The sequence below is a fragment of the Aulonocara sp. 'chitande type north' Nkhata Bay genome, linkage group LG4 (genome assembly GCF_057382095.1).
Source record: "Aulonocara sp. 'chitande type north' Nkhata Bay isolate Kocher_YH1m ecotype deep benthic linkage group LG4, A_spYH_male_GT1.1, whole genome shotgun sequence".
NCBI classification, from domain to species: domain Eukaryota; kingdom Metazoa; phylum Chordata; class Actinopteri; order Cichliformes; family Cichlidae; genus Aulonocara; species Aulonocara sp. 'chitande type north' Nkhata Bay.
In genome coordinates this window covers 23,285,125-23,299,007 of record NC_141347.1, presented here as the reverse complement: position 1 = coordinate 23,299,007, position 13,883 = coordinate 23,285,125, and the positions used below count along the sequence as shown (strand labels likewise).

Below are 13,883 nucleotides of genomic sequence, written 5' to 3'. Positions count from 1 at the left end.
TACTCTAGAACAACACCATAGAAAAGCATTAGGAAGAGCAAGAATGTTAGCAGAAAGTAGAGTCAGAGAAGAGCGTGAGAGAGCAGAGGCAGAAGTGGAGGAGAGATTAAAGGCATATTAGGAGCAGCATTGAGTCCAAGACAGACTTGGCAGGGTAGGAAACAGAAAGTAAAGTTAGTGAACACAAACGTTACAACTACATATCCATCCCTGACACAACACAAAAAAAAAACAAAAAAACAAAACAAAACATATGGTGTTTCTGTAACAGAGTGTGAAGATGAAGAAAGTTTTTCTCCTGATCAATTCCATGAGTGTGAGAGTGTCTGACGTCATGGTGTGTGTGAAAGGTATCCAGCTGGGGCAGACGTGATTCTGCATGTCACCTGCCCAGTGGACAAAAAGAAATAAAATAGTTGTGTGGATGAATGATAGCACGAAGAGTGTTTGGTGTTTCTCAGTCTGAAACAGCTGTAATGCTATTTTCTGTTTTGGAGAAAAGTACAGTTAAAGAAAAAAAACAGAGAGATGTGTGTTGTTTTAAGCAGTGATGAGAATAATGGAAGTGTGGTGAGAGATGAACACAAAAACATACTGAAAATGCATTAACCATACTAACCCTACATGCATATACACATACAATGATACTCATGAGACCAGACAGCATCTTAAGCATGAGATTCTGTTTGTCATCTTGTCCAAGTCACTAGTAAGATGAAAGTGATACATAGACTAGTGGACTGAATATTATAGGAGGACAGATGGTTGCATCATAGAGGAGGAAACAGAATGCTGATGAGAGGTCTTAAATGAGTGAGTTGAGTGAGCTGATTGTGAGTTTCTGGTGTGTGAAGAAGTTTTACCATGGCACACATTTAGTTACATGAGAACTAAAACTTATTATGTGCTAAGACAACAGGGTTATGCTGTATGTTGTGTGTATGGCTGATTGGATGAATGTTTGAGATTAAACTGGCTGTTTGATTTGTCTTTTGTTACGATTTATCCCCCTGGCATGAAGAACACGTGTCATGATTTAAACAAGGCCTATCTTTCCTTTATTTTCTTTGATTTCTTTTATTTTCTTTCTTTTATTTTGTTACTTTCATGGTGCACTGAAAGTTTTGTTTGATGATCTCTGTTGAGCAGATCTGCACGATTAGAATCGAAGCGTCGTCGAGAAAACTGTTGCAAAGTGAGCTTCCCCAAAATTAAAATGGGCTCTTATTTGGGACAATCAGGAAACAAATTCCTGTCCAAAAGGATTCAACGAGGAAATCCAGTCTAAATTATTTTTCTTTTTGAAATGACGTTGTTTTGCTGAGCGTGGAAACGAATGCGACGATAATTTCCACAATTAGCAAAAGAAGGAATCACTGAGTGAATGAGTAAGAATTTTAAAATAAATCGGGAACTGACTGACTGACTTAACACCATTGTGTGAAGTCAACCCCCACTTGACAAAGGTGTGGATGTATCTCTGTGTGTGTCTCTGTTACAGGAGCAGAAAGATGATAGCAACATCTGAGGTTGCGTGATGGTTTAACCTTTTAAATGCCATTTTTATGTTTGTGAATCTATCAGAGGTGTGTTATTCATGGGCTTGTGGTACTCACAGAAGTTACTGTGAGAAAGTGTGTACACACCTGCGCAGCGCTAACATTTGCATTTTTTCTTACAGCATTGCAGTTTTTCATGTGATTTGATGATGTGGTTTTTAGCAGAACAACTGGTGGATGTTTGTTTCTTTATTACAGGTTTTGTTTTCTTTAAGAGTGCATGTAGCATTCAGCAGAAGCGGACAAGTGACATGAGTAAAACAAATAAGAGATTACGATATTTATGGAATAGTTTATTATGGGCTCATTTGCTGGCCACTTTTGGACCCATAATAAATATATGAGTGGAGTGACTTTGCTTAAGAGAAGTCACCGATTACATTAATGTTAACTGAGCACATGGGATGATCCATGTTTGAGGCGAATTATGGTAACAATAGTGATTTAATGATTTGAGAAAACCTGCACATGACACTTGTCTTGCTGATGCTGAATGCTTGTTACCCTTGTGATATACTTGTTTATAAGTGTGAAGTTTGATTTTACTTCCAGATCTTGTTTTCCAGGCCATGATGGTGAGTATGCAGGCTCCTGGTGGAGCCAGTTTTTAAGACAGGGATCCAGGTTTGGTGAGTTAACGCATGAGAAGTGTCCATGCGTCAAGAGGTGGGGTCCAGAATTAATATTAAACAATGTTTTCTATTATTGTTGCAGTGATTTGTGTGATTAGCTGTTTATTTACAAGTATTAAACCTATGCAAGTGGTGCATCCATGTTCAGATGAGGCTTTGATGGCCTATAAGTGAAGTTCACTGATTATAATGTGGAATAACATTGAGATGTTAAATAATTTGGAATAAATTATGGGAAAACGTAGGAGATTAATGAGTTTAGAATAAACCTGCAATGATACTTGTCTCTGTGATGCTGAATACTTTATTACTCTTATGATCTACAGTTGGTTGCAAATGTGAAGTTGTTTAAATTTAAGACTTTGTCTTCTGTGATACAGGAGCTGGGAGTTAAACAAGCTGAACATTTAAGTGCTGATTAATGTTCTTACACAGGGTTACAGCTTGGAGTGAAGCTGCTCCAAGGGACAAACCCTGGAGATTGTTTTAGGGAGACTGTGCAACACTCTTGTACATGTCTCATTGGGGAGTTGACACATGGCGAAAGCCGTGTGGCGAGAGGAGTGTCATTTTTTTCAATTTGTAGATGTCGTGAGGTGCCATGATGAGAAGGAGAGACTGAGAGGATCGTCCACAAGATGGAAGCTGAGGCCTGGAGGGAGTCTTCAGGAGGATCGGAGATCACCTTCAGCACAGAGAGCTGTGCTACTGGGCTTCCAAAGGATTGTCACAAGGAGACTTTCAGCGTTGGAAAATGGAACCTGAGGGAGCGTGCCAAGCTCCAAAAAGTGACAGCGCAGAGGAGGTCCAGCGATGGACTTGTGGTTCTGTGAACAGCACAAATGCCAGGTGACTGTAAAATAACTAACAGCACTTTTTCCACAAGTGAAGCCAGTAACTTACTATCCTAAAAGATTAGCTCTAGTTGCTCGTGCTTTACCTCCATGCGTGAGATCAGTATGTGCAGCAGCTTAAGCTGTACAATGTTTCAATAGTTTATTTCACCTTTTGCAATTGTTAGTTCCACACGAGGTAGATGTTTACTATTGCAGACTAAACTTACATTTCTGTCACCTACAAGACACTTGTCTTTAATGTTAATGTTACTCTCACAACCACACATATTACCATAAAGTGGTGCAGAATTCTGAATCTGTCAAACCCTTTTTGCCAACGGAGGAGGACACTTCTCATGAGTGTAGAGAGCGCGAGGAGAAGACGTGTAAGCTGAGGGATGACTTAATAGATGTGCCACTCGTTGAGGGAAAGGTTTGGTTTGTTGATGATTTGAGTTTTACAACAGCAGAGGGACAGACTAGAACACGTTTTACTGTAGCTGACAGTGAGAGAGAGTTATCTATGTAGGACAACTAGCATGTTTCATGTTTGCTTGAGCAGCAGAGATGCTAGCTTTAACGGAAGCGTGTAAAGCTGTAGAGAGACAATATACACTGATAGGTAGTATACATTTGCTACTGTACATTTCTTTGTAGTGCAGTGAGTGAGACGAGGTGTGACAACCTCTACAGGGAAACCTGCAGAACACACCAAACTCTTGCAAATTCTGCTGGATGCAGCGTTATTAACCAGTGGAATTGCCGTTTGTAAATGTGCAGCACACATGTGAGGGAAAGATCCGGTTGCATTAGGGGAAGTTTTTGCAGATAAGATCGCAAAAGAGGCAGCTTTAGTTAAACATGGTGTTAACCTTTTATCAGTACAGCATTAGCAGACATGCAGGCCCACTCACCTACTGCAGGACAATAGTTGTGACTTACAGAGGGAGCAAGCTTGCAGGATGATTTTTTTATCTGTGTGATAAACCAGTACTGCCTAATAATTTGTATAAGACTGCTGCTATTTTGAGCCATTGGCTATGCCATGTCTCAAACAGGAGGGAGATGAGCAGTCGTTATACTCACTCTAGGATTATTAAATACTTTAAAAAAAAAACTTTTGCAGACAGTAAAGTTAAGATTTAGGAAGACAGGCAGGACATGGTTAGACTGTATAGAATAAGTACATGAGGATTACTCCAACAGAGAATGGTCTGACTCTTTGAGATTACACATGTTAGAGCATTTAGAGTTCCAGTCTTCTGTAGTGATGATAGAAAAGCAGAAGAGAGAGCATATTAGCAGATTAGATGCTTGAAAATGTTTAAAAGTAAAGTAGTCATGAGAACAAATGATCTGCCAGATGATTCTGTTTTTTCGCAGGAGCAGAGCCTGAAGTCTGGAGATTGGATGATGATAAGGCCATGGAGAGGAAGTGCTGGTCCAGTCCATGGTGGGAAGGTCCATATCGGATGCTGCTGACGACGACCACAGCAGTGAAGATTGCTGGAAGGAACACTTGGATACATCAAGCGCACTGCAAGAAGGTGACACACATCCAGGCCAGCTCGGAGTAAGTGGCAGGAAGACCGGGAACAAAGGGGGGGAAAGCCTCCAGGGCCCCTCGTCTCAATCCGGTGAAGAAACCAACTGAGCCACAGGTACTCATCAGAATGGCTGGGAATGTGCTGTGCATCTTCTTGTGCCTGTGGACCCTGAGTGGGATGACAGGAGCGCATTGGGACAGAGCAAATCACACCCAGTACCCGCATGGGTTTTCAACCAACTACTGGTGGCAGTTTAAGAACACAACCGGATAGCATCACTTGGAGCGAGACAGTTTGTTTGGTTGCTTTAGCAACACATCCAGGAACACTGCCAACTTTTCAACTTTCCAATTCCTCATAACCTGAATGGAAGGTTGATTCACCAGTAGCTGGGAAGGTGAACTGCTCTGGTGAGACAGACCTGCTCGTCTGACTCAAAGAATATGACTTGTTGCAGGACATTATACAGTTAAACGAACTGGAAACAGGCCAATTGCCTATGTGTACGAAGGACAATGGATTAGCCCAAGTTGGAGATTAACCATGGAACATGGTAACATCACTTATTCTTTTGTCTTCTGCAAGAAGGATGTAAACAGAGAAGCCTTTTGTCTACATTTACATCATGAACACTTGAGGTTTTGAGCCAAGAAGATCAAAACAGCTGGATCCAATTTCCTTTACAAAGCTTTTTCTGTGGTGACAACAGGACAGGAGAAGAGTTGTAAATGCAGATAATTCACAAGTTGACTCTAACCCCCACAGGATGCCTACAGTGAGAAGATTTGGGGGGTTGATAGGAGTCATAAAGAAGGGTGTTGACCAGGCTGCAGCTTTGAAGTTAGCTGAGAGCCACATGGACAAACAATAAAGTCAACTGATGCGTTTAAATACCTATGTCTGTATACAGGTGGATTGTAGTGACATATGATTTTTGAGAATGATGATTCTTCTTGTTTGACCTTTGACATTCAGTTGTTTACTTGAAGAAATACATAATGAATTGCACGACAGGAGTAGATCCGCCACAAGGCTGGATAGCTTGGTTACTGTCTGGTCCTTGGTGGCATCTTCTTTTGAAGATATTAATTCCTGTTTTTGAACTGTTGATACTGATTTGCTTATGTATAGGATGTAGTTTACTGTGCATGAATGAAATCTACACTGACACTGTCTAAACAAAGGGTGCATAAGTTGAAATTTAAGAACAATGACAAAAAGGAGGGAAATGTTAAGTCTAATTGTTGAATGTTGCCATTGTGTTTCTTAAATTTGTACAGTCTTAGTTTAAGCAGTAGGATCAAAGCCATTCCTTTGATCCTGACCACCTCTCCAGCCACTCTGTGCTGGGGGAGGTTTTATTGTAGATACATCCTAACTTGAAGATCTGTTTGATGTTTGGTAGAGCTTCCTACCCTTTGTATGGTTTCACTGTGTTATCTTTGGTAAACCATACATTGGGTGTGGGGGAAGACTACCCTCTTTATGACCAAGGATGTTGTTCCTGCTTTTAGGTTTTATGACCCTTTGATCAAACACACACACACACACACACACACACACACACACACACACACACACACACACACTCTCACATAACACCCACACACACACACTTACATACAGTGCCTTGTCTTTGTAACCAAAGGGGGTTGCAAGGGGAGGTGTTTTGTAAACTATTGTTTGAAGTTTGTCAATAAAAGGCGGCGAGAGGAGGCCACCAGCGTGGTCATTTCAACGTGCTGGTCACAGACGAGAGGCCTCCCTTGCGCAAGAAATCGATCGAACACTGTTGCCTTGCTTTTCTTTCATGGGAATAAGTCCTGGATACAGCGGGGTCTGAGTTTAGACCCAACAGTTTTCTTTTGTTTTTTTTAAGGAAATCTAAAAAATTAAAACCAGAATAAATATCAGTCTGTCATCAACCTTTTCTTCCATTTTTCTGAATGATTCACAGATGTGTTAAAGCATAGCATGCCCACCCTCTTATGGTTACTTACAGTATAAACAGCATCACATAAGTCAGTGATTCTTAACCATGGGGCTGCGAGCCACACCTTAAGAGCCGCAAAATACTTTTGGTTATTGTTCCCTGTCCATGACAATCTCAGTCTCAATACAGCTTCACACCATTTGGTGGGAGTTGTTTAAACAGCCTCAAAAAGCAAGAAGAAGAAGACAGTCTGCCTGCTGTTTGCAGTTAGCAAAATATATGGAGAAGTTCTTAAAATGCAAAAAGGAAGATAAAGGTGACAACCCCCTCCCAAAAGTCAAAATGTTTGTGCAAGTACAGCTTTGACTTCCTGAAGCATGCGGTTTGTGAACAGAGGAAATGAGGCGGACCCGAGAGCCCAATGTGTGGAGTAATGCTATACATTGAAGCACTGAATTGATTTGGCCTGCCACTATATATGTGCCATGAGATCATCGGAGGGGCTGCTGCAAAGAACACTCAAACGACACTGCGAGCCACCGTATCATGGACATGACCTTAGACATACAGCATCAGCTTCTAGAAAGAATAAAAATACTATCTTTGTCTCTTTACAACTAGATCAGTCCCTTTTTTCTCTTTCGTTGTAGTAAAATTGAATTATTAATTATTTTTGTGTTATTAACCTTGACTTGAGCCTTTCAATTTCTACTTGCAGTTTGATTTGTTTCATGAATTGTTGACCTGTTTGGCATTTTGTTTTATTTCCAGGTTCACATACATGTAATAAATAAATGTCTTATTACATTGTATAATGTCGTCATCATCATGTTTATTTGGCAAGGTTTTAGCTTTTAAGATCAGGTGGAATTGATTTATTTATTAAATATAAATCAAACCAAAAGCAAAATTAATTTATTCAATACAGTGTTAATATGTGAATGGGCCCTGGTCCACTTTGTAGTGAAAACGTCAGGCCCTGAGATAAAAACAAAACAAAAAAAACAAAATGTAAGAACCCCTGACATAAGTGATAATGGCTAATTTAAGCAAAAAGCGTCTTCCTCGTTTTCCACAGTAACAAGGTGGACATAGTAATGAGCAGGTCGATCATTGATGTGATAGGCCCATTTTGTGTGTATTTTTAATTTATTCAAAGTATGAGAGGTGGTGGATTTGATCTAGAAAACCTGTTTAGTTTGAAATATTAGTGAGGACTCACTTGACCGTAGTCTTACAACCGACTGCCCACGGCTGTTGCATTTGACAGAGTAATGCGGCTGCTTCACTTAGGCTACTAGCAGGTTATTGAGTAGACATCTGTGTAGCGGTTTGAAATGTACCACTTTTTCCTTGTCAGGAAATAACTTCCTGTTCATCTGAAATGGCTTGGTTTTCAGTGGAGAGTGTTTCAGTAATAATATTCTTTATGGCACCTCATAGCATTTTTGACCCATGACAGAGATGTATTAAAATAAAATGAAAAAAAAATGTAATTTCAAATCAAACTTAACTTGAACAATAAACTTATTGCCATACATTTTACATTTGGTAAGTGGTCAGTAAGAATGCGATACATTGCTCATTTTGTATATCAGTTTGTTCATTTTGCTCATTTTGTTATAATGGTTCCTAATTCCTGCTAAACACTTTCACTCTGACAGAAGCTAGAATACTCTCTGACATGAAAGTCATAATGAACAAAGTCAAGCACCATATAAACGACAAAGAACAGCTTGGTGCTTTTATAAAGTGAGTATATAAACATTTAAGTAAGACCTTTTACTTTAGGGATAATTAAGCGTTATTTATACAGAGGACCAAATCTCTTTTTGTAAGACCATTCTGGTCAAAGGAAATCATACACATAAGACAATAACATATATATGTTATTATATGTATACTATTACTATTATTATTATTTATAATAATACATTATATATATATATATATATATATATATATATATATATATATATATATATATATATATATATATATATATATATTATTCATTCATTTATGTCTGTATTAATGAGGCATGGTGTATTAATTGCTCTGCGAACTGAAGTAGAGTAGAAAGGTTTTATATAAGTACCAGTACATACAACATACTAAATGACATCATTCCAGAAGACACAGGAAAGATTATCCTTTAACTTCCCAAACTCTCCCTGCACCACCTTCATCTCTGAGGAGTCCCCCTCCAGTCATAAGGCTCACAGTCAGAGCATTCTGCGGCACAGGGTCCTCCCTCAAAGGTGCAGACATGTCTTTAATTCAACTTCCAGCTTCAACAGGAGGGATCAGAGTGGTCTCTGGGTATGACATACAATGAAAAAGAAAAAAATGTTTTGACGCAAATACAGAAAAATTAAGGAAACTTAAAAAGAACTAAGCGATTGAAATAAATCTTTGAAAATACTGTTGCACAGTGTAGTTGGGTTTACAGAAAAAGAAGCAGGCCAAGGATTAGCTGAAGTGATTTAAAGATTAATGACAGGAACAAATACATTTGTTTTAAGACTGTGTTCAGCTGACTCAGTGAAAGCTAACTCTAGCACTATCAGAGCTGTGATGAAGATGTATTTTTTTCTGTCTGTGAATAAAAATCATTCATGACTGATTCTGTATTTGTAACAACAGCCTAGTGTCAAAGCTCAGCATAAAGCCAGCAGCTGTATTATCACAGCACATCATCATCATCCATAACCCATACAGGACAGACTGTCAGAAGCTCATTGACAAGAGTACTTACAACATGAAAACCACACACATACATTTAAAAAAAGAAATAAAAACAGCAGGTCTATTTCTGTCAGTGAGTGTTTTTAATGTTCGTAAGACATGAACACAACACTGTCAGAATATTTACCATTACAACATGACAGCGGCACACACAAATAAATGAAACCTCCTGTTCATTCATTATTTAGCTCATCACTTCAGCACAGCTGACACAACTGTTTAACCAAACGGTGGACGTTAACTGTCATGAATCCGATAAACCTTTAAAGCACAGCTGCATATTCATTCTGTAGGTTTACTCTTATTTCAAATAACCCTTTTCTTACCTGTGATTAATGAACACAGAGCTCTGAGATCTGATTTCATCTCTGGAAGTGGAAAGTGACTCAAAACAACACCGGAAAACCATAGTGGACAAAAATATATTACATCTGTAGCGATTTAGCACTACCATAAAGAATGAATGGGAAACTGTTTTGAAACAGGTCGATCACACAGTTTAAATACTCAGGGAATGATAGTCTCAGTAAACCATGTGACGTTAAGGAGTGTGGCAAAAAACTTTCTGGTTCTGCAGCACAGAACTGGTGTCTGTTGCGACTGTTGCCATTGTTGGTTGGTGACAGGATAAAAAATCCTGAGGACAGTCAGGTCTGGCAACTTTATCTACAGCTCAAGGAAATGGTTGAGCTCATATGTGCTCCCAAGATCCATCATGACCAGATTGCATACCTTAAGATAATAACAGAGGAGTATGTTCATTCAAGACACACAATTTTCCCTAATCACCCACTCAAGCCCAAGCATCACTATTTACTGCACTATAGTGACCTCTTTTTGCACTTTGGGCCTCTTATTCGCTTGTGGACTCTCCGGTTCGAGAGTAAGCATTCGTATTTCAAGGAATGCGCCCGGAAACTGCACAACTTTGTTCACCTTTGTAAAACACTGGCAGAAAGGCACCAGCTGCTTCAGGCGTACCTCAGCAGTGGACCATTGTTTGCTCCAGCAGTTCAAGCAGTTGGTGAAACTAGTGAATATGATGAGCAGTTGTACAATGGTCTAATTCAGGAGTCTGTCAGGACAGCTGGCTTGATGAAAGAAACAACGTCAGAGGTATCAGCAGTAGTTTACAAAGGAACAAAATATTGCAAAGGGCTTGTTGTTGCTATGGGTCATGATGAATGTGGCCACATCTTTGGAAAAATCTCAGTGATCCTCATCAGTCACAAACAAGTACACTTTGTTTTGGACATCCTTCAATCTGTGATACTGATCAACCTTGGACTTCACTGTCTACACAATTCTGAAAAAAGATTCATATGTGTTCAAGCAGACAGTTTGTTTGATTACTACCCTCTGCCAGTGTATATCGCTTCAGGTTTAACCGTTGTATCTTTGCATCATTCAATATCATCCTCTTAATTCATTGCAGATATGGACAGCGGCAGCCTACATCATGAAATTAACCTGGCATTACCTGACCTGCATGAAGAGACAAAGAGGGCAGTTATTGAGCACCTGACAGACATTATTGGTGTTAGAAACAGAGAAGATCTCCTGTTTGTTGAGCCTGATGATATCAAGCCTTTCTTGACACCAATTCAAAGTCGAAGACTTGTTCAAGTATTCAGAAAAGGTGAGAATGCATTAATGTCATAAATGGTTGCAGTCCTATCTTGAAAATAGTTGTAAATTAGTTATTTTGAGAGTTATTTTGAAATTGTTATAGCTTTCAAAACTAAAACTAGCTTTCATTGCCATTGGTATTATTTCTCCAACACTCTTGCTTTTGTGTCTTATATAAGAGTATTACTCAATAAATACTCCAAAAAACCCATCTGTACATAGTTAATGTGGAATTGTTCTGCTGTGTTTATGTGTGTGTGTGTGTGTGTGAATATCGACGACCAAGTGGAGTCTGGCTCTTCAAACAACCCAAAGGAACCTGAAACCACCTGCTCAACAACTGTGCAAATGCCACTACAGGGTAGTTCACTCTGTTCTGCACAAGCATCAGGTCAACTCCCTTCCACACAACCAAATGTAAGCAACACCTCCTGGATCAGCAATTTTTCAGTTCCCTGGGAGAAGATGCCAACAAGACTTTCACAGACCTTGGCAACTGGTGGAATGGCTCACCCAGAAGACAGGAGAATAATGATTAGGACTGTTGTAGAAGGAATGCGAGTACACTGCCCCAACCCTAACAGAGCTGCTTGTGGGGAGGTAGCTAGAGCTATTGTATCTAAGTATCCCGCTACCTTTGCAGATAAGACTGCAGAAGGTGAGCAATTAGGCTGTGGTTATTATTCCCTACTCAAACAGCTTAAAACAAGAGTTGAACATGTAAATAGAGACAATGTCAGCAGCAGAATCCGGCAGCCAAGGAAAAGGTCTACCAGGGAAAACAATGAGGGTGATGTTGCCATCAAAAGGGGGAGATCTGAACTTGATAGCTATGGTTGCATCAACTGGCAACCCACAACCCTACCAGAAGGAGAAACGACTGAAACTTTGGAGACAAAAAGACAGACTATGTCAACTGTCTTCAGATCAGCAGGTCCTCAAGCAATTGAAACAACAGATGTAAATACTTATATGTCTTTGACTTATATTTACCAGAGGCACATGCTTAATTCTTGGCCTGCCCCCACCTTATGTGAGGTTCAAGAGCATTGGCCATTTCTTTTTACTAAAAGAGGCCTCTGCACTCACTTCCACACACTCACAGATATTGAGGTAGAGACACGTCTCAGTGAAGCCCTTCTTACGAAAGGAAGGAGAATTTTGAACTTCTTTCAAAGCCAGAGACTTCAGTGGAACAAGGAGATTGAACATCTGCTACGTGAGTGCGACAGTGCAAAGCTGAACCACAACCAGATCGCCACAGCAGCCATCCTCCTTCTGATGAAGTACTTCCAAGAAAAAGAGGACTCAATCTTCATCTTGGCTGACGTAATTATATTTAAAATTTTACACATGCACTATCAATACTGTCAACATAAACAAAGGAAAAATATTTCAATGATTTTGGGTATCATCATTCAAATCAGTTAGTTTTGTGTTTTAAAGGCTTTTTCCACCAAGATGTCTGTTGAGAGAGAGATGACCTTACCCATCACACCAAGGGTAATAGCGCTTGGTAAGTAAATAGTTTCAATCCTCTTGTAATATTTTTGTAAAAAATCTATGTAATTATTGTGGTATTTGTACCCACAACAACTTACTTAACAGGGGTTTGTCTGTTTTATATTGTATAAAAATAGAATACACACAGTTTGCTGCTGTTTCTCTTATTATTTATTATACACAATGACCAACAGGAAAAAACAACCTAACATTTCAGCACAGGCCAAAATGCAAAGACATAAGGCAGTTTTTTCCTGTAATTGATCATAATTTTCATTAGATAATAAATAATAAGAGAAATAGCAGCAAACCGTGTGGATTCTATTTTTGTACAGTGTGAGGCCTGCTATCCAGCATTCTTTTGGAAACCTTATTTGTAAGGGTGAGCACATTGTCTTATTGGACTCTTGTCTGTTTTTAGGGAATAATTTCATGTCTGCAAGCCGCTGGATGATCAGTTTGGAGGGCAAGGTATTTTATGAGCCTGAGCAGATGCATGACTTTGCCAGCACCCTTGCTGTCTTCTTTGCGTCATACTACGTTTTCAACCTTGAGTATCAGGAGTCAGCGTCCATCACACTGGAGATAATACAGAGGTAAATACTTTACACCATTTAAGAATGAAATATATGTGATAGCTTGACTACAGTTGCAGAAACATATAGGTGATTGCTGTAACGTATGTTTTAATTTTGAAATTAAAGCAGCCTTTTTTCCGTTAAAAGGTTCTTTGTGAGGATCAATCCAGACATGGGAACAAAATGCCCTGCAAAACTTGGTACAAGCCGCAAGACAGGTCGTGTCGTAAAGAGGAAGGTTACAAGCATCAGCCCTCGGATCACCACCTTCCTCCAGCGGCTCTCTGAGTTTGAATGGAGGACTTCCAACTAGGTAAGAACAGAGATGATAATATCTTTTACATAGCTGATAATTATATACATACTGTACACACATCCATACAACAGTATGAATGATCTCAGACAGATGTGAACAAGTGAATAACCTGAGCAAACATGAATATTGATGATGTGTCTTTGACAGGTGGTGATAAAGACTACACTGAACCCGACCATCCTGGTAACGGAAATCTAAATCCCATGTCACATTCTATTTCCTGGGACCCACTGATAATTATTACATTTTGTAAATGAGTTTTGTTTGATAATTGTAATAGTTTATTTAATGTTCATGCTGGTGGGTTTGTCCTGTTTTTAGTGGAATGAAAAACTGTTTTCCTTAAAAAAAATCAGACAGAAAGCTGAAGGACTGTGTAGTTTTCATGTACGCTTCTATTTATTTTGGTTATTGGCATTGTTTTTATTCAGTTGAAAAATGTTTTTCTTGTTAAAAAAATATCAACAATAAATGTTGGTTTAATTCACTATTCTGAGACTACTTTATTGAATTATATTGTTTTTTGTAAATGTTCTTATATTGAATATGAATGTTAATATTATTTTATATGCTGTAAAACACAATTACAGTCTAAACAAATT

At 39.1% G+C, this 13,883-nt stretch overlaps 1 protein-coding gene across 1 annotated transcript; it reads left to right on the top strand.

The window, feature by feature from the left end:
* Positions 1-10,692: 10,692 nt before the first annotated feature.
* Positions 10,693-13,526, top strand: LOC147332594 (uncharacterized). The gene is made up of 6 exons (XM_086290623.1): positions 10,693-10,894; positions 11,171-12,213; positions 12,331-12,400; positions 12,809-12,983; positions 13,113-13,278; positions 13,429-13,526. The coding sequence occupies exons 1-5, from the start codon at positions 10,693-10,695 to the stop codon at positions 13,276-13,278; spliced, it is 1,656 nt and encodes a 551-aa protein (XP_086146749.1). The 3' UTR covers positions 13,429-13,526.
* Positions 13,527-13,883: the final 357 nt, after the last annotated feature.